The sequence below is a fragment of the Triturus cristatus genome, chromosome 9 (assembly GCF_964204655.1).
Source record: "Triturus cristatus chromosome 9, aTriCri1.1, whole genome shotgun sequence".
Taxonomy (NCBI): Eukaryota; Metazoa; Chordata; class Amphibia; order Caudata; family Salamandridae; genus Triturus; species Triturus cristatus.
The window spans coordinates 1026005981-1026029607 of record NC_140592.1 but is presented as its reverse complement, the minus strand read 5'-3'; the positions used below and the strand labels follow the sequence as shown (position 1 = coordinate 1026029607).

At 59.0% G+C, this 23627-nt stretch overlaps 1 protein-coding gene across 9 annotated transcripts in view; it reads right to left on the bottom strand.

The window, feature by feature from the left end:
- The window catches only part of AREL1 (apoptosis resistant E3 ubiquitin protein ligase 1), a 632176-nt gene that overhangs the window by 236034 nt on the left and 372515 nt on the right, over window positions 1–23627 (bottom strand). For all 9 annotated transcript variants that reach the window (XM_085626755.1, XM_085626750.1, XM_085626754.1 and 6 more), the window contains one exon: window positions 19016–19195. In XM_085626755.1, the coding sequence (XP_085482881.1) occupies window positions 19016–19195 (180 nt within the window). The remainder of the gene's footprint in view (window positions 1–19015; window positions 19196–23627) is intronic.

Here is a 23627-nt window from a genome sequence, read left to right as displayed (position 1 = left end):
GTGGGTGGGCGGGCAACATGGAGACAGTAGGGTGGGTGGGCGGGCAACATGGAGACAGTAGGGTGGGTGGGCGGGCAACATGGAGACAGTAGGGTGGGTGGGTGGGCAACATGGAGACAGTAGGGTGGGTGGGTGGGCAACATGGAGACAGTAGGGTGGGCGGGCAACATGGAGACAGTCGGTGGGTGGGCGGGCAACATGGAGACAGTCGGGTCGGTGGGCGGGCAACATGGAGACAGTAGGGTGGGTGGGCGGGCAACATGGAGACAGTAGGGTGGGTGGGTGGGCAACATGGAGACAGTAGGGTGGGTGGGCAACATGGAGACAGTCGGGCGGGTGGGTGGGCAACATGGAGACAGTCGGGCGGGTGGGTGGGTGGGCAACATGGAGACAGTCGGGCGGGTGGGCAACATGGAGACAGTAGGGTGGGTGGGTGGGCAACATGGAGACAGTAGGGTGGGTGGGTGGGCAACATGGAGACAGTAGGGTGGGTGGGTGGGCAACATGAAGACAGTAGGGTGGGTGGGTGGGCAACATGGAGACAGTAGGGTGGGTGGGTGGGCAACATGGAGACAGTATTGGGCAACATGGAGACAGTAGGGTGGGTGGGCAACATGGAGACAGTAGGGTGGGTGGGTGGGCAACATGGAGACAGTAGGGTGGGTGGGCAACATGGAGACAGTAGGGTGGGCAACATGGAGACAGTAGGGTGGGTGGGCAACATGGAGACAGGAGGGTGGGTGGGCGGGCAACATGGAGACAGGAGGGTGGGTGGGCGGGCAACATGGAGACAGGAGGGTGGGTGGGCAACATGGAGACAGGAGGGTGGGTGGGTGGGCGGGCAACATGGAGACAGGAGGGTGGGTGGGTGGGCGGGCAACATGGAGACAGGAGGGTGGGTGGGTGGGCAACATGGAGACAGTAGGGTGGGTGGGTGGGCAACATGGAGACAGTAGGGTGGGTGGGTGGGCAACATGGAGACAGTAGGGTGGGTGGGTGGGTGGGCAACATGGAGACAGTAGGGTGGGTGGGTGGGCAACATGGAGACAGTAGGGTGGGTGGGCAACATGGAGACAGTAGGGTGGGTGGGCAACATGGAGACAGTAGGGTGGGTGGGTGGGCAACATGGAGACAGGAGGGTGGGTGGGCGGGCAACATGGAGACAGGAGGGTGGGTGGGCGGGCAACATGGAGACAGGAGGGTGGGTGGGCGGGCAACATGGAGACAGGAGGGTGGGTGGGCGGGCGGGCAACATGGAGACAGGAGGGTGGGTGGGCGGGCGGGCAACATGGAGACAGGAGGGTGGGTGGGCGGGCGGGCAACATGGAGACAGGAGGGTGGGTGGGCGGGTGGTGGAGACAGGAGGGTGGGTGGGCGGGCGGGCAACATGGAGACAGGAGGGTGGGTGGGCGGGCGGGCAACATGGAGACAGGAGGGTGGGTGGGCGGGCAACATGGAGACAGGAGGGTGGGTGGGCGGGCAACATGGAGTCAGGAGGGTGGGTGGGCGGGCAACATGGAGTCAGGAGGGTGGGTGGGCGGGCAACATGGAGTCAGGAGGGTGGGTGGGCGGGCAACATGGAGTCAGGAGGGTGGGTGGGTGGGTGGGCAACATGGAGTCAGGAGGGTGGGTGGGCAACATGGAGTCAGGAGGGTGGGTGGGTGGGCAACATGGAGTCAGGAGGGTGGGTGGGTGGGTGGGCAACATGGAGTCAGGAGGGTGGGTGGGTGGGTGGGCAACATGGAGTCAGGAGGGTGGGTGGGTGGGCAACATGGAGTCAGGAGGGTGGGTGGGTGGGTGGGCAACATGGAGTCAGGAGGGTGGGTGGGTGGGCAACATGGAGTCAGGAGGGTGGGTGGGTGGGCAACATGGAGTCAGGAGGGAGGGTGGGTGGGTGGGCAACATGGAGTCAGGAGGGAGGGTGGGTGGGTGGGCAACATGGAGTCAGGAGGGAGGGTGGGTGGGTGGGCAACATGGAGTCAGGAGGGAGGGTGGGTGGGCAACATGGAGTCAGGAGGGAGGGTGGGTGGGTGGGCAACATGGAGTCAGGAGGGAGGGTGGGTGGGTGGGCAACATGGAGTCAGGAGGGAGGGTGGGTGGGTGGGCAACATGGAGTCAGGAGGGAGGGTGGGTGGGTGGGCAACATGGAGTCAGGAGGGTGGGTGGGTGGGCAACATGGAGTCAGGAGGGTGGGTGGGTGGGTGGGCAACATGGAGTCAGGAGGGTGGGTGGGTGGGTGGGCAACATGGAGTCAGGAGGGTGGGTGGGTGGGTGGGCAACATGGAGTCAGGAGGGTGGGTGGGCAACATGGAGTCAGGAGGGTGGGTGGGCAACATGGAGTCAGGAGGGTGGGTGGGTGGGCAACATGGAGTCAGGAGGGTGGGTGGGTGGGTGGGCAACATGGAGTCAGGAGGGTGGGTGGGTGGGTGGGCAACATGGAGTCAGGAGGGTGGGTGGGTGGGTGGGCAACATGGAGTCAGGAGGGTGGGTGGGTGGGTGGGTGGGCAACATGGAGTCAGGAGGGTGGGTGGGTGGGCAACATGGAGTCAGGAGGGTGGGTGGGTGGGCAACATGGAGTCAGGAGGGTGGGTGTGTGATTGGGCAACATGGAGTCAGGAGGGTGGGTGGGTGGGTGGGCAACATGGAGTCAGGAGGGTGGGTGGGTGGGCAACATGGAGTCAGGAGGGTGGGTGGGTGGGTGGGCAACATGGAGTCAGGAGGGTGGGTGGGTGGGTGGGCAACATGGAGTCAGGAGGGTGGGTGGGTGGGCAACATGGAGTCAGGAGGGTGGGTGGGTGGGCAACATGGAGTCGGGTGGGTGGGTGGGTGGGCAACATGGAGTCGGGTGGGTGGGTGGGTGGGCAACATGGAGTCGGGTGGGTGGGTGGGTGGGCAACATGGAGTCGGGTGGGTGGGTGGGTGGGCAACATGGAGTCAGGAGGGTGGGTGGGTGGGCAACATGGAGTCAGGAGGGTGGGTGGGTGGGCAACATGGAGTCAGGAGGGTGGGTGGGTGGGCAACATGGAGTCAGGAGGGTGGGTGGGTGGGCAACATGGAGTCAGGAGGGTGGGTGGGTGGGTGGGCAACATGGAGTCAGGAGGGTGGGTGGGTGGGTGGGCAACATGGAGTCAGGAGGGTGGGTGGGTGGGTGGGCAACATGGAGTCAGGAGGGTGGGTGGGTGGGTGGGCAACATGGAGTCAGGAGGGTGGGTGGGTGGGTGGGCAACATGGAGTCAGGAGGGTGGGTGGGTGGGTGGGCAACATGGAGTCAGGAGGGTGGGTGGGTGGGTGGGCAACATGGAGTCAGGAGGGTGGGTGGGTGGGCAACATGGAGTCAGGAGGGTGGGTGGGTGGGTGGGCAACATGGAGTCAGGAGGGTGGGTGGGTGGGTGGGCAACATGGAGTCAGGATGGTGGGTGGGTGGGTGGGCAACATGGAGACAGTAGGGTGGGTGGGTGGGCAACATGGAGACAGGAGGGTGGGTGGGACAGGTGGGTGGGTGGGCAACATGGAGACAGGTGGGTGGGACAGGAGGGTGGGTGGGCAACATGGAGACAGGAGGGTACAACATGGAGGCTTTGGGCAACATGCAGGCAGAAGGGTGGATGGGCAACATGCAGGCATGAGGGTGGACGGGCAACATGGAGGCATGAGGGTGGACGGGCAACATGGAGGCATGAGGGTGGACGGGCAACATGGAGGCATGAGGGTGGACGGGCAACATGGAGGCAGGAGCGTGAATGGGCGGGCAACATGGAGGCAAGAAGGTGGGCGGGTAACAAGGAGGCAGGAGGGTGGGCGGTCAACATGGAGGCAGGAGGGTGGGCGGTCAACATGGAGGCAGGAGGGTGGGCGGGCAGACAACATGTAGGCCGGAAGGTGGGCGGGCAGACAACATGGAGGCCGGAGGGTGGGCAGGCAGACAACATGGAGGCCGGAGGGTGGGCAGGCAGACAACATGGAGGCCGGAGGGTGGGCAGGCAGACAACATGGAGGCCGGAGGGTGGGCAGGCAGACAACATGGAGGCCGGAGGGTGGGCAGGCAGACAACATGGAGGCATGAGGGTGGGCGGTCAACATGGAGGCAGGAGGGTGGGCGGTCAACATGGTGGCAGGAGGGTGGGCGGTCAACATGGTGGCAGGAGGGTGGGCGGTCAACATGGTGGCAGGAGGGTGGGCGGTCAACATGGTGGCAGGAGGGTGGGCGGGCGGTCAACATGGAGGCAGGGTCAACATGGAGGCAGGAAGGTGGGCGGGTTACATGGCGGCAGGAGGGTGGGCGGGCAACATGGTGGCAGGAGGGTGGGCAACATGAAGGCAGGAGGGTGGGCGGATAGGCAACATGAAGGCAGGAGGTTGAGCAGGCAGGCAACATGAAGGCAGGAGGTTGGGCGGGCGGCCAATATGAAGGCAGGAGGGTGGGCAGGCGGGCAATATGAAGGCAGGAGGGTGGGCAGGCGGGCAACATAAAGGCAGGAGGGTGGGTGGGCAACATGGAGACAGGAGGGTGGGAGGGCAACATGGAGACAGGAGGGTGGGAGGGCAACATGGAGACAGGAGGGTGGGTGGGTGAGCAACATGGAGACAGTAGGGTGGGTGGGAGAGCAACATGGAGACAGTAGGGTGGGTGGGCAACATGGAGACAGTAGGGTGGGTGGGTGGGCAACATGGAGACAGTAGGGTGGGTGGGTGGGCAACATGGAGACAGTAGGGTGGGTGGGTGGGCAACATGGAGACAGTAGGGTGGGTGGGTGGGCAACATGGAGACAGTAGGGTGGGTGGGTGGGTGGGCAACATGGAGACAGTAGGGTGGGTGGGTGGGTGGGCAACATGGAGACAGTAGGGTGGGTGGGTGGGTGGGCAACATGGAGACAGTAGGGTGGGTGGGTGGGTGGGCAACATGGAGACAGTAGGGTGGGTGGGTGGGTGGGCAACATGGAGACAGTAGGGTGGGTGGGTGGGTGGGCAACATTGAGACAGTAGGGTGGGTGGGTGGGCAACATTGAGACAGTAGGGTGGGTGGGTGGGCAACATTGAGACAGTAGGGTGGGTGGGTGGGCAACATTGAGACAGTAGGGTGGGTGGGTGGGTGGGCAACATTGAGACAGTAGGGTGGGTGGGTGGGTGGGCAACATTGAGACAGTAGGGTGGGTGGGTGGGTGGGCAACATTGAGACAGTAGGGTGGGTGGGTGGGCAACATTGAGACAGTAGGGTGGGTGGGTGGGTGGGCAACATTGAGACGGGTGGGTGGGTGGGCAACATTGAGACAGTAGGGTGGGTGGGCAACATTGAGACAGTAGGGTGGGTGGGTGGGCAACATTGAGACAGTAGGGTGGGTGGGCAACATTGAGACAGTAGGGTGGGTGGGTGGGCAACATTGAGACAGTAGGGTGGGTGGGTGGGCAACATTGAGACAGTAGGGTGGGTGGGTGGGCAACATTGAGACAGTAGGGTGGGTGGGTGGGTGGGCAACATTGAGACAGTAGGGTGGGTGGGCAACATTGAGACAGGTGGGTGGGTGGGCAACATTGAGACAGTAGGGTGGGTGGGTGGGCAACATTGAGACAGTAGGGTGGGTGGGTGGGCAACATTGAGACAGTAGGGTGGGTGGGTGGGTGGGCAACATTGAGACAGTAGGGTGGGTGGGCAACATTGAGACAGTAGGGTGGGTGGGTGGGCAACATTGAGACAGTAGGGTGGGTGGGTGGGTGGGCAACATTGAGACAGTAGGGTGGGTGGGTGGGTGGGCAACATTGAGACAGTTGGGTGGGTGGGTGGGCAACATTGAGACAGTAGGGTGGGTGGGTGGGTGGGCAACATTGAGACAGTAGGGTGGGTGGGTGGGTGGGCAACATTGAGACAGTAGGGTGGGTGGGTGGGTGGGCAACATTGAGACAGTAGGGTGGGTGGGTGGGCAACATTGAGACAGTAGGGTGGGTGGGTGGGTGGGTGGGCAACATTGAGACAGTAGGGTGGGTGGGTGGGCAACATGGAGACAGTAGGGTGGGTGGGTGTTAGACCCGGCCTCGTAGCATGGCTCTTCCTGTCCTCGCACTACCTAACCTGGTACCTGGGACCCCAAGCACACGGCCCAGCCGATCCGTCCCACCAGAACACACACACGCGACCCGGGCATCCCCGTCCATGGCCTCTCTCCTTTCGGCCACCCCGGGCACGCGTGCCCACTTCATGCACCAAGATGGCCGCCCGGCCCCAGCACAACCCGGGCCTAGAGGCGCCACTCCGGCTGGAGGACATCACGCTTCCAGGGGATGAGAGAGGGAGGAGCAGTTTCTATCGCACCTCTGAACTCCCCTGGGACGATGGGTTTCGATCGGCCCTCCGGCCTCCCTGAGGGCTGGCTCCACGCCTGCTAGGTGTCTGGGACTCCTCCCGACCCGGCCCTGAAAGGATCAAAAGACAATGGCAGGAAACCTCGACAAGCGACCCCCAGGTGACAAGACCCCTGCCTGCACAGACTCCGGACATCAAAGAGGGGTCGACCTATAACAAGGGGTGCTCTGGAACTGTCCGGCAGATTCGCTTTGGAACATCTGAGCCCTGCTGAGTTACTCGCGGCTCCCTGAAGATCGTAAGACCTCCGAACCTGTGCTTGAGCCCTGCTGAGTGACTCGCGGCTCCCTGAAGATCGTAAGACCTCCGAACTTGTGCCTGAGCCTGCTGAGTGACTCGCGGCTCCCCCAGACTCTCTTTGGTCCCGCCGGACCCCACGTCGACAAGCGTATCCCCCGGCTCGAGGATTGTGAGCTGTGCGCCGGGTACGCTCCTGCATTTGATCCATATCCCCCCAAAGACTGTCCCGCTACCTCCTACCCCCGCCAAGACTCTGTGAGCCCACGCTCTGCTTGTAAATATCTGCCTTGCTGATCATAAAGATCCTACCACTTCGATTTGATAAAGCCTGAATCCTAAGAACCCTCGGTGTGGTGTCTCTTTGTCGTGTGGTGCCGAGTGTACGATCCTAGATACGAGATTCCTCCCCTGCGGAGTCTCCCGCCAGTGCCCGGCTACGATACTTTGAGGGTGGGTCTCAGGGCAGTCAGGGCCCCCTCCGGGCCCCTCTGAGGTCCCCTTCTAACATTGGTGGCAAGCGACGGGATTCGGGCCCATAACCTAGAGATCGTACCGTGAACGACTGACGCACTACCGACAAAGATGGCAGAAGGAAGCGCCATGAGCCCCGCAGAAACCAACACCAACAGGGTGTTCCAGGTGGAACAACTAGAAGAATACACGCACAAAGAACTGAAGCAATTCTGCAAAGAACTTAAAATCGCTACCACCGGTCTCAACACCAAAGAAGATTTGCAGAAAGCACTGAAAGCTTGGGTGGATGCCGGGGCCTCCCGCCCAGAAGGCATGGGGGAGCGACACGACGAAGCAGAACCCCCCCAAGGCGAAAGCAGCAGCAATCAGGTGCGAGGCTTCGTGCCAGACGGGGGCCTCTCCCCGGAAGAACTCGCGGACAGAGAGAGGTCGCAATCACGAACTCGAGTTAGCCAAACTCAAAATCGAAGGCGAATTGAAATTAGCGGAAAAAAAGCTAGCAGTAGAACAAATGCGCGTACAAGGCGAATTGGAAGAGAAGAAGCTCCAACGGGAGCACGAAGGAAGGAAGCTCCAACTAGAGCACGAACGCAGCTTGAAGGAGATCGAGCTCAAAGCCAGAAACGAGGAAGGGAGGCCCCCGGGGAACCGAGAGGCGGCCTCCCCGGCGGAACAGAAGGTCCACATCCCCAAGGACGTGGTCAAAGAATATTATAAAAATGATGACATTCAACAATGGTTCAGGGCCTACGAGGTCGCCATGACCTCTCATCGGGTCCCGCAGAAGGACTGGGGGGCAGGGCTGTGGGGACGGTTTCTGAGCGAAGGAAGGGACACCCTGCTCGACCTACCCCTCTCCCTGCAGACCTCCTACAGCCACATGAAAGAGGCTCTCCTCACCAGGTACGGCCTCACCTCAGAGATGTACCGTCAGCGATTCCGGGACTGCAGGAAGATCCCGGGCACCACCTGGGTGGAGTATGTAAACTTTTTCAGTCGGGCCTTCGATGGGTGGATCAAGGGCAGCAAGGTCACCACCCTCGAGGAACTCACCGACCTCATGTTGTGGGAACACCTGGCTGCGAACTGCTTTGTGGAACTACGCCAGCATCTGCTCGACAGCAAACTCACCGATCCCCGGAAGCTGGCTGTGGAAGCAGACCGCTGGACCAACACCCGGGTCCCCCGGAGCATTGTAGGAGAATACCCCCGAGCCAGTCAGGGACCACCCCGCCAGAGAGGGGGAGGGAACCAGGGAGGGCAGAGAGAGTCCCAGTCGAGTCCCCCGAAGGCCCAACCTCCACCGTTCCCGGCGCCCCCCCCACCAGTCTCCGGACCCCCCGGGAGACGGGGGCACCGGGTAACCATCACTTGTTTCCGTTGTCAGAGGCCCGGGCACTACGCCAATGACCCGGAGTGCCCCATGGCCCCCCAGGTCCCCCCTGTTGCAAACCCTGCTAGACAGATAGCCAACGTAGCCCTGGGGGAGGAGGTTGAGGACACCGGGGAGTGGGAACCCGCAGCTATGGCCCTAGTATCCCTGGGAGATAGAGAGATGGTCCCTGGTAGCCTCCTGCCCTCCAACACGAAGAAGTACGGGCAGCTCGTCAAGATCAATGGCCACCAAATAGAAGCCCTGCGAGACACCGGGGCCAGCATCACCGGTGTCCTCAGGCACTTAGTCCCCGAGGAGCAGATCCTACCCAACGTCTTTTGCCCCATAATTTCCGCAGATAATAGAGAGAGTATGTGTCAGGTAGCCCTGGTGCCGTTTGAGTGGGGAGGGGTGATAGGTAAACTGAGGGTTGCCGTAAGAACCTCCCAGCCTGTCGACTGCCTCTTAGGGAACGACCTGGAGAGTTCTCCCTGGAAGTACGTCGAGCGCAAGGCCCACCTAGGAATGATGGGACTCCCCGAGTGGGTGTGCGCCACCACCCGATCTATGTCCGCCCGACTCACCCCCCTGGGGGAAGTCGAAGACACCCCGACCGAGGGAGTCAGAGCAGTCCCCGCCGAGGGTCCTCCCGTCCCCCCATCGGGAGGGTCAGTCGCCAGCGACGAACCCGCACCGTCCGACACCACCACGGTCCCCGAGTTAGGCGATCTGGCCGAATTGGCCCCGTGGCGCCACGAGGGCGGGCCCACCCGGGAGGAGTTCTGCCGGGAGCAAGCCACCTGTCCTTCCCTGGTCGGACTGCGGCACCAGGCCGAGGGCCAAGCCGCAGGCGACCAAACCGGAACGCACCGAGTTTATTGGGAGAATAACCTCTTGTACAGTGAGCAGAAGTCGGTGGAGCTAGGATCCGGCCGGGTGCTGGTGGTACCTCTACGCTTCCGAGACTTCCTCCTGGGCTTGGTCCACGACGTCCCCCTCGCCGGCCACCTGGGTCAAGACAAAACCTACAGCCGTCTCATGACTCACTTTTACTGGCCTAGGATGAAAGCAGCTGTAGAAGCCCACTGCAAGTCCTGTCCCACGTGCCAGGCTAGTGGGAAGAGTGGGGGGGAAGCGCAAGGCTCCCCTCCAACCCTTCCCGGTCGTCAGTACCCCATTCGAACGAGTCGGGATCGACATCGTGGGGCCCCTGGATCCCCCCACCTCCCAAGGTCACCGTTTCATCCTGGTCCTAGTGGATCACGCCACCCGATACCCTGAGGCGATCCCCCTACGCACCGTCACGGCTCCCGTGGTGGGCCGAGCCCTGATGGGGATCTTTTCCCGGGTGGGTTTTCCCCGCGAGGTCGTGAGCGATCGCGGCACTAATTTTATCTCAAAATACATGACGTCCCTGTGGCAACAATGTGGAGTGTCCTATAAGTTCACCACCCCGTACCATCCCCAAGGGAACGGCCTAGTAGAAAGGTTTAACCGGACTCTGAAAGGGATGATCAACGGCCTAGAAGAACCCCTCCGGCGTAAGTGGGACGTCCTGCTCCCCTGCCTCCTGTTCGCTTACCGGGAAGTCCCACAGAAGTCCTTGGGGTTCAGCCCGTTTGAATTACTATATGGACACCCCGTCCGAGGTCCCCTCAGCTTGGTTAAGGAAGGGTGGGAGGCAGCACCCCAGACCACCCCACGAGATGTGTTCCAATACGTTCTGGCCCTCCGGAACCAGACCAGGAAGTTCCGAGAGCTGGCCGAGGCCAACCTGGAGGCAAGCCAAGAAGAGATGAAGCGCTGGTACGACCAGAATGCCACTCTGGTCGAGTTCCAGCCGGGCCAGCAGGTATGGGTCATGGCCCCCGTGAAGCCTGGCGCCCTCCAGGACAAGTGGACCGGGCCCTTCAAAGTGATTGAGCGGAAGAGTCCAGTCACGTACTTGGTGGACGTCCAGTCGCCCCGGGATCCCCTGCGGGTCCTACACGTGAACCGCCTCAAGCCTCACTTCGTGCGGACAGAACTGAGCCTCCTGCTGGCCACCGATGACGGGGCCGAAGATGAGTCCGATCCCCTCCCGGACCTCCTGTGTGTCAAGGAGAAGGATGGCTCCGTGGAAGGAGTGAACCTCTCCCCATCCCTCACTGACCAGCAACAAGCGGACTGTCGCCAGCTCCTAGGACAATTTTCCGACCTCTTCTCCCTGATCCCCCGAGTCACCGACTGGTGTGTCCATGACGTGGACACCGGGGACAGCCCGCCAGTAAGACACCGAGCCTACCGAGTCCCTGACCGGGTCCGGTCCTGCATTCAAGCTGAAGTCTCGAAGATGTTGACCCTGGGGGTGATCGAGCCATCCGATAGTCCCTGGGCCAGTCCCGTGGTCCTGGTTCCGAAGGCAGCGGCCACCGGTGTCGCCCCCGAGCTCCGATTCTGCGTGGACTACCGGGGGCTCAATGACGTTACCCGAGCCGATGCCCACCCCATTCCACGAGCCGACGAGCTCATTGACCGACTCGGGGCGGCCCGGTTCCTCAGCACATTCGACCTCACCTGCGGATACTGGCAGATTGCGTTCACAGAGGGAGCCAAGGAGCGGTCCTCCTTCTCCACCCCGGATGGGCATTATCGCTTCCGCGTAATGCCCTTCGGAATGAAAAATGCCCCGGCCACCTTCCAGCGACTGGTGAATAGGGTCCTGGCCGGGATGGAACAGTTCAGTGCGGCCTATCTAGACGACATCGCCGTTTTCAGTTCCGGATGGAGTGAGCACCTCCAGCACCTCCGGAGAGTGCTAACCGCCCTGCGCCAGGCAGGCCTCACAGTAAAAGCCAGCAAGTGCCAGATTGGGCAAGGATCAGTAGTCTACCTGGGGCACCAGGTCGGGAGCGGTCAGGTCGCCCCTCTACAGCCGAAGATCGACGCCATCCTAGCCTGGGAACCACCCACCACCCAAACGGAGGTCCGAGCCTTCCTGGGCCTCACTGGCTACTACCGAAGATTCATCCGGGGGTATGGCAGCCTGGTTGGCCCCCTCACCGAACTCACATCCAAAAAACAGCCCAAGAGGGTGCAGTGGACGACTGCCTGCCAGGACGCGTTCGATGCCCTAAAGAAGGCCATGTGCACGGCCCCCGTCCTCCAGGCTCCCGACTACTCCAAGGAGTTTGTAGTCCAGACCGATGCCTCCGAGCATGGCATTAGAGCCGTCCTGTCCCAGGTGAATGACCAAGGTCTAGACCAGCCCATCGCCTTCCTCAGCCGGCGGCTGTTGCCCAGAGAACAGAGGTGGAGCACCATTGAGCGCGAAGCATTTGCCGTAGTCTGGGCCCTCAAGAAGCTGCGCCCTTACCTGTTTGGCACCCATTTCAAAGTCCAAACCGACCATCGGCCCTTGCGATGGCTCATGCAGATGCGAGGAGAAAACCCCAAGCTACTGCGGTGGTCAATCTCCCTCCAGGGGATGGATTTCACCGTGGAACATCGCCCTGGTACGGACCACGCCAACGCTGACGGCCTCTCCCGGTTCTTCCGCCTCAGCGAAGAGAACCCCCCAAGATGATGGGCAGTTCTCTCCGGCTTTCAGCTGGGGGGGACGCGTGTTAGACCCGGCCTCGTAGCATGGCTCTTCCTGTCCTCGCACTACCTAACCTGGTACCTGGGACCCCAAGCACACGGCCCAGCCGATCCGTCCCACCAGAACACACACACGCGACCCGGGCATCCCCGTCCATGGCCTCTCTCCTTTCGGCCACCCCGGGCACGCATGCCCACTTCATGCACCAAGATGGCCGCCCGGCCCCAGCACAACCCGGGCCTAGAGGCGCCACTCCGGCTGGAGGACATCACGCTTCCAGGGGATGAGAGAGGGAGGAGCAGTTCTATCGCACCTCTGAACTCCCCTGGGACGATGGGTTTCGATCGGCCCTCCGGCCTCCCTGAGGGCTGGCTCCACGCCTGCTGGGTGTCTGGGACTCCTCCCGACCCGGCCCTGAAAGGATCAAAAGACAATGGCAGGAAACCTCGACAAGCGACCCCCAGGTGACAAGACCCCTGCCTGCACAGACTCCGGACATCAAAGAGGGGTCGACCTATAACAAGGGGTGCTCTGGAACTGTCCGGCAGATTCGCTTTGGAACATCTGAGCCCTGCTGAGTGACTCGCCGCTCCCTGAAGATCGTAAGACCTCCGAACCTGTGCTTGAGCCCTGCTGAGTGACTCGCGGCTCCCTGAAGATCGTAAGACCTCCGAACTTGTGCCTGAGCCTGCTGAGTGACTCGCGGCTCCCTGAAGATCGTAAGACCTCCGAACTTGTGCTTGAGCCCTGCTGAGTGACTCGTGGCTCCCTGAAGATCGTAAGACCTCCGAACTCGTGCTTGAGCCTGCTGAGTGACTCGCGGCTCCCCCAGACTCTCTTTGGTCCCGCCGGATCCCACGTCGACAAGCGTATCCCCCGGCTCGAGGATTGTGAGCTGTGCGCCGGGTACGCTCCTGCATTTGATCCATATCCCCCCAAAGACTGTCCCGCTACCTCCTACCCCCGCCAAGACTCTGTGAGCCCACGCTCTGCTTGTAAATATCTGCCTTGCTGATCATAAAGATCCTACCACTTCGATTTGATAAAGCTTGAATCCTAAGAACCCTCGGTGTGGTGTCTCTTTGTCGTGTGGTGTCGATCCTAGATACGAGATTCCTCCCCTGCGGAGTCTCCCGCCAGTGCCCGGCTACGATACTTTGAGGGTGGGTCTCAGGGCAGTCAGGGCCCCCTACGGGCCCCTCTGAGGTCCCCTTCTAACAGTGGGCAACATGGAGACAGTAGGGTGGGTGGGTTGGTTTGCAACATGGAGACAGGAGGGAGGGTGGGCGGGCAACATGGAGACAGGAGGGTGGGTGGGCAACAGAGGCAGGAGGGTACAACATGGAGGCTTTGGGCAACATGCAGGCAGAAGGGTGAATGGGCACCATGCAGGCATGAGGGTGGACGGGCAACATGGAGGCATATGGGTGGACGGGCAACATGGAGGCAGGAGCGTGAATGGGTGGGCAACATGGAGGTAGGCGGGTGGGCGGGCGGACAACATGGAGGCAGGAGGGTGGGCGGGCAACATGGAGGCAGGAGGGTGGGCAGTCAACATGGAGGCAGGAGGGTGGGCGGTCAACATAGAGGCAGGAGGGTGGGCGGTCAACATGGAGGCAGGAGGGTGGGCGGTCAACATGGAGGCAGGAGGGTGGGCGGTCAACATGGAGGAAGGAGGGTGGGCGGTCAACATGGAGGAAGGAGGGTGGGCGGTCAACATGGAGGCAGGAGGGTGAGTGGTCAACATGGAGGCAGGAGGGTGGGCGGTCAACATGGAGGCAGGAGGGTGGGCGGGCGGTCAACATGGAGTCAGGGTCAACATGGAGGCAGGGTCAACATGGAGGCAGGGTCAACATGGAGGCAGGAAGGTGGGCGGGTTACATGACGGCAGGAGGGTAGGCAGACAACATGGTGGCAGGAGGGTGGGCAACATGAAGGCAAGAGGGTGGGCGGATGGGCAACATGAAGGCAGGAGGTTGAGCAGGCAGGCAACATGAAGGCAGGAGGTTGGGCGGGCGGGTAACATGAAGGCAGGAGGGTGGGCAGGCAGGCAACATGGAGGCAGGGTCAACATGGAGGCAGGAAGGTGGGCGGGTTACATGACGGCAGGAGGGTAGGCAGACAACATGGTGGCAGGAGGGTGGGCAACATGAAGGCAGGAGGGTGGGCGGATGGGCAACATGAAGGCAGGAGGTTGAGCAGGCAGGCAACATGAAGGCAGGAGGTTGGGCGGGCGGGTAACATGAAGGCAGGAGGGTGGGCAGGCAGGCAACATGGAGGCAGGAGGGTGGGTGGGCAACATGGAGGCAGGAGGGTGGACGGGCACCATGGAGGCAGGAGGGTGGACGGGCACCATGGAGGCAGGAGGGTGGACGGGCACCATGGAGGCAGGAGGGTGGACGGGCATCATGGAGGCAGGAGGGTGGACGGGCATCATGGAGGCAGGAGGGTGGACGGGCATCATGGAGGCAAGAGGGTGGGCGGGCAACATGGAGACAGGAGGGTGGGAGGGCAACATGGAGACAGGAGGGTGGGAGGGCAACATGGAGACAGGAGGGTGGGAGGGCAACATGGAGGCGGGTGGGTGGGAGGGCAACATGGAGGCGGGTGGGTGGGAGGGCAACATGGAGGCGGGTGGGTGGGCGAGCAACATGGAGACAGTAGGGTGGGTGGGCTACATGGAGACAGTAGGGTGGGTGGGTGGGCAACATGGAGACAGTAGGGTGGGTGGGTGGGCAACATGGAGACAGTAGGGTGGGTGGGTGGGCAACATGGAGACAGTAGGGTGGGTGGGTGGGCAACATGGAGACAGTAGGGTGGGTGGGTGGGCAACATGGAGACAGTAGGGTGGGTGGGTGGGCAACATGGAGACAGTAGGGTGGGTGGGTGGGCAACATGGAGACAGTAGGGTGGGTGGGTGGGCAACATGGAGACAGTAGGGTGGGTGGGTGGGCAACATGGAGACAGTAGGGTGGGTGGGTGGGCAACATGGAGACAGTAGGGTGGGTGGGTGGGCAACATGGAGACAGTAGGATGGGTGGGCAACATGGAGACAGTAGTGTGGGTGGGTGGGCAACATGGAGACAGGTGGGTGGGTTGGTTTGCAACATGGAGACAGGAGGGTGGGTGGTCAGGCAACATGGAGACAGAAGGGTGGGTGGGCAACAGAGGCAGGAGGGTACAACATGGAGGCTTTGGGCAACATGCAGGCAGAAGGGTGGGAGGGAAACATGGCGGCAGGAGGGTGGGTGGGCAACATGGAGGCAGGAGAGTGGGCGGGCGGGCAACATGGAGGCAGGAGGGTGGGCGGGCGGGCAACATGGAGGCAGGAGGGTGGGCGGGCGGGCAACATGGAGGCAGGAGGGTGGGCGGGCGGGCAACATGGAGGCAGGAGGGTGGGCGGGCAACATAGAGGCAGGAGGGTGGGCGGGCAACATAGAGGCAGGAGGGTGGGCGTGCAGGCAACATGGAGGCCAGGGGGCGGGTGGGCAACGTGGAGGCAGGAGGGTGTGCGGGCGGTCAAAGAGGAGGAATCGGGCAACATGGAGGCCACAGGCATCACAGAGGCAGGAGGGTGGGAGGGCAACACAGAGGTAGGAGTTTGTGCAGGCGGGCAGGACGGAGGCAAAATGGTAAGCGGGCAATAAGGAGGCTCAACGGGGAGGCAGGAGGGTAGCAGGCAACACAAAGGCATGAGGGTAGGCGGGCAACGGAGGCAGGAGAGTGGGCGGGCAACATGGAGGCAGGAGGGCTGGCAGGGGACAACGATGAGTGGGAGGGGCTGCAAACAAGCAACAACAATGCCAAAAACAGAGGAAGGGAGGGTGGGTTGAGTAACGTGGAGGGCGGGCAAGTGGAGCGAGCAATGCGGAGGGCGGGCAAGTGGGGCGAGCAACACACAGGGCAGGCAAGTGGTGCAAGCAACGCAGAGGGCAGGCAAGTGGGGCAAGCAAAGCAGAGGGCAGGCAAGTAGGGCAAGCAACACAGAGGGCAGGCAAGGGGGGCGAGCAACACAGAGGGCAAGTGGGGCGAGCAACACAGAGGGCAGACAGCAGACAGGCAACACAGAGGCCGGAAAGCAGATGGGCAACACAGATGCAGGAGGGCAACACACAGGCAGGAGGGTGGGCAGGCAATACGGAGGCAGGAGGGCAGGCAGGCAACATGGAGGCAGGAAGGTGGGCGGGCAACACGGAGGCAGGAAGGTGGGTGGGCAACACAGAGGCAGGAGGGGGGGAGCAACATGGAGGCAGGAGGGTGGGCAGGCGGCAACACCGAGGCAGGAGGGTGGGTGGGCAACATGGAGGCAGGAGGGTGGACGGGCACCATGGAGGCAGGAGGGTGGACGGGCACCATGGAGGCAGGAGGGTGGACGGGCACCATGGAGGCAGGAGGGTGGACGGGCACCATGGAGGCAGGAGGGTGGACAGGCATCATGGAGGCAAGAGGGTGGGCGGGCAACATGGAGACAGGAGGGTGGGAGGGCAACATGGAGGCGGGTGGGTGGGCGAGCAACATGGAGACAGTAGGGTGGGTGGGCAACATGGAGACAGTAGGGTGGGTGGGTAATATGGAGACAGTAGGGTGGGTGGGTGGGCAACATGGAGACAGTAGGGTGGGTGGGTGGGCAACATGGAGACAGTAGGGTGGGTGGGTGGGCAACATGGAGACAGTAGGGTGGGTGGGTAGGCAACATGGAGACAGTAGGGTGGGTGGGTAGGCAACATGGAGACAGTAGGGTGGGTGGGTGGGCAACATGGAGACAGTAGGATGGGTGGGCAACATGGAGACAGTAGTGTGGGTGGGTGGGCAACATGGAGACAGGTGGGTGGGTTGGTTTGCAACATGGAGACAGGAGGGTGGGTGGTCAGGCAACATGGAGACAGAAGGGTGGGTGGGCAACAGAGGCAGGAGGGTACAACATGGAGGCTTTGGGCAACATGCAGGCAGAAGGGTGGGAGGGAAACATGGCGGCAGGAGGGTGGGTAGGCAACATGGAGGCAGGAGAGCGGGCGGGCAACATGGAGGCAGGAGGGTGGGTGGGCGGGCAACATGGAGGCAGGAGGGTGGGCGGGCGGGCAACATGGAGGCAGGAGGGTGGGCGGGCGGGCAACATGGAGGCAGGAGGGTGGGCGGGCGGGCAACATGGAGGCAGGAGGGTGGGCGGGCGGGCAACATGGAGGCAGGAGGGTGGGCGGGCGGGCAACATGGAGGCAGGAGGGTGGGCGGGCGGGCAACATGGAGGCAGGAGGGTGGGCGGGCGGGCAACATGGAGGCAGGAGGGTGGGCGGGCAACATGGAGGCAGGAGGGTGGGCGGGCAACATAGAGGCAGGAGGGTGGGCGTGCAGGCAACATGGAGGCCAGGGGGCGGGTGGGCAACGTGGAGGCAGGAGGGTGTGCGGGCGGTCAAAGAGGAGGAATCGGGCAACATGGAGGCCACAGGCATCACAGAGGCAGGAGGGTGGGAGGGCAACACAGAGGTAGGAGTTTGTGCAGGCGGGCAGGACGGAGGCAAAATGGTAAGCGGGCAATAAGGAGGCTCAACGGGGAGGCAGGAGGGTAGCAGGCAACACAAAGGCATGAGGGTAGGCGGGCAACGGAGGCAGGAGAGTGGGCGGGCAACATGGAGGCAGGAGGGCTGGCAGGGGACAACGATGAGTGGGAGGGGCTGCAAACAAGCAACAACAATGCCAAAAACAGAGGAAGGGAGGGTGGGTTGAGTAACGTGGAGGGCGGGCAAGTGGAGCGAGCAATGCGGAGGGCGGGCAAGTGGGGCGAGCAACACACAGGGCAGGCAAGTGGTGCAAGCAACGCAGAGGGCAGGCAAGTGGGGCAAGCAAAGCAGAGGGCAGGCAAGTAGGGCAAGCAACACAGAGGGCAGGCAAGGGGGGCGAGCAACACAGAGGGCAAGTGGGGCGAGCAACACAGAGGGCAGACAGCAGACAGGCAACACAGAGGCCGGAAAGCAGATGGGCAACACAGATGCAGGAGGGCAACACACAGGCAGGAGGGTGGGCAGGCAATACGGAGGCAGGAGGGCAGGCAGGCAACATGGAGGCAGGAAGGTGGGCGGGCAACACGGAGGCAGGAAGGTGGGTGGGCAACACAGAGGCAGGAGGGGGGGAGCAACATGGAGGCAGGAGGGTGGGCAGGCGGCAACACCGAGGCAGGAGGGTGGACCAGCGGGCAACACAGAGGCAGGAGGGTGGGCCGGCGGGCAACACGGAGGCAGGAGGGTGGGCCGGCGGGCAACACGGAGGCAGGAGGGTGGGCGGGCAGGCAACACGGAGGCAGGAGGGTGGGCGGGCAGGCAACACGGAGGCAGGAGGGTGGGCAGACAGGCAGCACGGAGGCAGGAGGGTGGGCAGACGGAGGGTGGGTAGGTGGGCAACACGGAGGCAGGAGGGTTGGCAGGCGGGCAAAACTGAGGCAGGAGGGCTGGCAATACGGACACAGGCACATGGATGGGGAGAAGTACTCGAGCGAACCAGCTGAAAAGATGCTCTCCAGTAGAATACCTAAACACTCAAAAAATGTACCGCCTAAATGAAGGGACACAAACAGGAAAAGGAAGAAAGCATACAGCAGCTGACCATTAAGAAGCAATCAAACAAGAGTGACAATGAGGACAACCAATGGTAAGCAATGGGCTCCCTCTGAGCCCACTGTTAGAAAAAAAACTGTCTTTAAGAGACAGTTCATATGGTATCTAGAAGAGATCTAAAAAGGTGATATCATGAGGAGCATAATTAATAACAGCCTGTGTATGGTGTGTCAGTAGATATACCACCACCATCATCATTGCCAAGATCTACTGAGAGGTTACTTGGATAGCACACTACATCAGGAAAAACAGACTCCAAGGCTTTGGCCAATGAGGCCTTTACTTCAAACCTTGGCACATCTAAACTAAATGCCAGCTCATTTTACATGCTAGATTTTTTGCACTTCTGCTCACACCAGATCAGAAAGAGGTCCTTTCTCACTTACCTTATAGTGCATCCGCAGACCTATAATCTGTGCCAGAAAGGAGCGGGTGAATCGTGCTCGTACCAGCTGTTTATATGCTCCACCTAAACATGACTCGTAAAGGCATTTTCCAACTAGCCGTCCTGCAAACTCATACACCTTGAGACGCAAGGTGGGTGGGCGACTCGGATTTGGGTGTACCTATAGAGAGAAAAACACAGAAACAGATGCTGAAGCACAGCCAGTCAACAACCAACAGAGAAGATCATTGAAGGGGTGGAAAGGTTGGTTATGGTGGAAACACTTGGCTGACTACTCCAGGCTGGTGAGATTAATGTAATGCACAACAATAATATGATATGTATCAGTATGGAACAGGAGCATGAAGAACATTGTTGTAAGTTGTGGCCAAAAGAGCAGGGTTCAAGTCATCCAAAACAAACAAGACAACATTACTTTAAATGCAAGTTTGACAGGAAATAGACTGGCTGTGTGACCAACATAGAAGACTGACAAAACAAAAAGAAGAGGTGAAGAGTGGTGTATGTGGATGTGTGTGTTAGCCAAGGGATGATTTGCAATCTCCATGAAGAAATGTACATCTGGGTAGCTGTATCTTTGGAACACGGTTGGATGACAAAGGAGCAAGCACTGTTCCTGGATTTGTAGCCTCTAGTATGCTTCAGATTCATGTGATTGTCTTCCTCTTAGCTGGTGTTAGACTGGTTCAAAAGAACAAAACATTTCAGGGATAATTCAAACTAATTTGATAATCATAGGCAAAGGAAAAATTGCACAACAGCTGTTTTTCTTACTAATGACTGAAAACGGACTGGCTATGAGCACATAAAGCTTATATTACTGAACCCATAGAAGAGGCTTTACTGTCTCCCTAAATTGAGTCTTAGAGTATAATCCTCATTGATGACTTTTAGCACTAACCTTCAGTTGTACCATTTATACAAAGCTGTTTAATTTCCTTTTCCTTGCCACCTGGATAGATTGTGGAACAAATGCCCTCTACATGGCTTTGTGAAGCATGGTCACCCTACCTTCCATATCTTCTGTTCAACCCTTTGCTTTTTTCCTGTGAATCTGGCAATCATGAAAGCCAAATGAAGGGGTTCTCAGTGTTTTACATTTTTTTTTCAACACCAGAGGTGTGCCCAAAGTCTACAGGTATTCTGAGGCAGCCTGACTACTGCTATCGGGGTCACCTGGTGAATGTCCGCAAGCCTAATTTAGAGATGTAGAATGAGACAAGCTCTTGAACGATTCTAGAAGCCCTGAGAGCAGTGCATGCACTGGACTGCTCAACCAGTACTTTTTTTTCACCATAACAGACCCAATACTGAGTAGGCCTTTACACCTGTTCAGGAGAGAAAACTGCAGGACCAGGTTAGACATCTGAGGTGGAACGGTACCGGTCTCTCTCTAGTTAGGGTCTCAAATTAGGAAAGCCTTCAGTCATCATGCTGCTGTTCTATTTGAAGACTATAAAGACCAACATTCCTATTGAGTAGCTTAATCTGCAAGGAGTGACCAGATTCCCAGTAAAATCACAAGAAGGCTCAAATGACTGGAAGGACCTGTGAGAGCACTGCTCAAAAGAGACTGGCAGGGAGGCACTAGGTAGCCCAGCTAGGGCAGCAGGTGGTGCAAGAAGGACATCTCAGTCAAGGAGTTGTTCCCTCATCTTCATTGACTGAAAAGGTGAGCCTGCAGTGTCTGAGGCACTGAATGCCTGCAGGTAGCCCCACTGAGCTTGCATCCGTCAATACGAACAGGGAGGTAGCATCTTTACACATTCACGCAAACTCCCCCGATCCAAAATTACCTTCTTGGAACCATCATTCTTGCCATTATGGATCCAAAGACATCGCTGGTCGTAGACAGAGGCAAGACCACCCTAAAACTAACCAGTGGTTACTGATATCACCATCACCTTCTGTGTCCAGAGTACCTGTGGGTGCCCTGCCATCTGAAATTTGTATAAGTGACTGGCAGTTTCATTTATAAGCACAACTGAACTTACAAGGCACTTTTTGAGACATCTAGTTGTAGCTGGATTACTATACTACATGATCCATGGACAATAGTTAAGGGACTGGACACCAGAATATCACCAGAGACCTTGGAAACCTTTCTAAGACTATGAATCTTGTTGGTTGGGAGGGGGGATGTAGATAGCTATGCATTTTTAGAATTAGACTAGAAAAGGACTCATTTTAGTTTTGAGCACAGTTTGGGTACAAAGCCATTACATAAAAGTAAATCTCACTTTACATTATCCTTAGATGTAGCCTGTCAATCATCAGTTGTACAGTATTGGGACAAAGAAGTAAAGAACAGTAACCACGTAGGATGCTGTCCTGTAACTTGCAAATGCGCAGGACCCAAGTAAAACACCTCATACTTTAAACATTATAACGGCTTGAAGTGTGTGATAACAACACTGATGTGTTATGTGGGGTTTAAAGAAAGAGTTTGCAAAGAAATTTTTTCAGAACCGTGTTCATAAACAGGACAGATAAGACTGCAAATCAAATGGCAAATCCAGGACTTTATGTTGCTGGGCATGGAGTAGAAAGGAATTGTGTGGCTCAGGCTGTAATGACTACCATGTCTTTGTAAATAGTGGATGTGACATTCAATGGAAAGTTTCCCTACCCTCAGAGCTGAGTTGTTCCTGTACGCAAACCCTTATTCATAAATTTTCTGAAGCTGAGAGGTGCTGCAACATACCTGTATATTTGTGAGTGCGATACCCGTATTGTACAGTGATCTGTATAATGTCTGCAGTGCGATCCTAGGTTTACCTCCATCCCACAATTGTGAATGTGTAATTTTGTCTAGCCATGTAAAGGAGGATGCACTCAGAGTTTAAAGAACAAGTTACTTACCTTCGGTAACAATGTATCTGGAAGAGACATATATTAGTTATAGAATTCTTACCTTAGAATTACCCCCAGGCGTCAGACTGGATCCAGAATTTTTTTTTCATAGCAGTACCCTTGCGTGTCGGTAGGTGGTGTTGGTCGACTCAGCGTCTGTCGTCTGCGTCGTGGTCACCGGGATGACGTTGCGGTGTCTACTTAGACGCCACCTCTGCATGCTGATGTCAGTTCTGACACGACTTTCCACGCCAGAAGCGCAGAGTCATGCAAGACACTGACCATTGATGCACAAAACTAGGGCCCTGTAAGGGAGTCCCTAACCCTAGAAGTCAGTTCGCAGAGCGGGGAAGACGGATGGGGCAGTAAGGAATCTATAACTAATATACGTCTCTTACAGATACGGAAGGTAAGTAACTTGTTCATCTGAAAGAGACTATTAGTTATAGATTCCTTACCTTAAAATAGATACCCCAGCAGTACCAACCCCGGAGGTGGGTCTGCGAACTAAGTTCACACTAGGAAGTCCTGGAGAACAGATTGTGAGAAAGTGCCATCTTTCTTGCATGGTATGCCCCCACTTTTTGCTGAATTGCTGAATGTACTTTGACTGAGTGTGCCCTGGGCTCCTGCCAATCAGGTACCCAGGGCCTATGTTCCTTCCCTAAAACTGTGCTGAAACCTAAACCCAATTGGCATCTCTGACCACATGTCAGCCCCTGGTAAATGGTACACTAGGTACCCAGGGCCTTGTGACCAGGGAAGGCCCATAAGGGCTGCAGCACTTATTGTGCCACCCTTAGAGGCCCTATACCCTGACACACACACACTGCCCTTGCAGGCTGAGTGCCTGGGTACAGAACAAAACAGAGAGTCGACATGGCACACATCGCTGTGTGCCACGCCCAAAACACACACTGCCCTGGCATACATCCGCCACCCCTCTAGCTGGGTGCCCTATGCCAGTGGTGTGGGTACAGGTGCATGAGCCCTGTGCCCCTACAGTACCCAGGTCCATTCCTAGGCACTGTAAGTGCAGTGCTGACATTTAAGAGTATATGGTGCTGGGAGATCGTCAACACGAACTCCACAGCACCATGATGGCTCCACTGAACACTTCTCAGCACATTAAACCCGCACTGATGCCAGTGTGGGATTTAATGTACAATGCACGACAGAGGGCATCTTAGATATGCCCCCTGAGCCTAACCTACAATCCACGTCTTGTCTGAGGGGCTGCCTAGGCTGCGACACAGCAGACATGTTGCTGGACCCCTGGGTAGAGGGCCATCCGCTCTCCTGGGCCTGCAACAATGCACATCCTAGGCGAGGTGCTAGGTCTCCTCCCCCAGGATGGGCAGCGGAAGCTTCAAAGGCATGCCGCCTTTGTGAGCTTCTCCAGACCACTTGCTGTACTCAGCAACTGGCCCCTACCGGTTCTGACACGCACTCTGGCGGGAAGACTGGCCGAAAACCCCAAGGAAGGAAAGGGGGTGTGCCAGCCTCTGCCAACCCCAGCCCTCAGGTGGGGGAGGCGAGGTGAAGCACAACTCCGGGCTCTCGTCATCTTGAAGATGGGAAGCCCTGCCCAATCAGGACAAGGCTACTGCCCCCCTCCCACAGGAGAGTAGCAGGATAGGGGGTGTACCCACCCCAGGGCAGGGAGCCAGTGGTCCCTGCCCTTTACCTACCTGTAACACCCCTAAATTTCGTATTTAGGGGCACCTTAACCTTCCTTC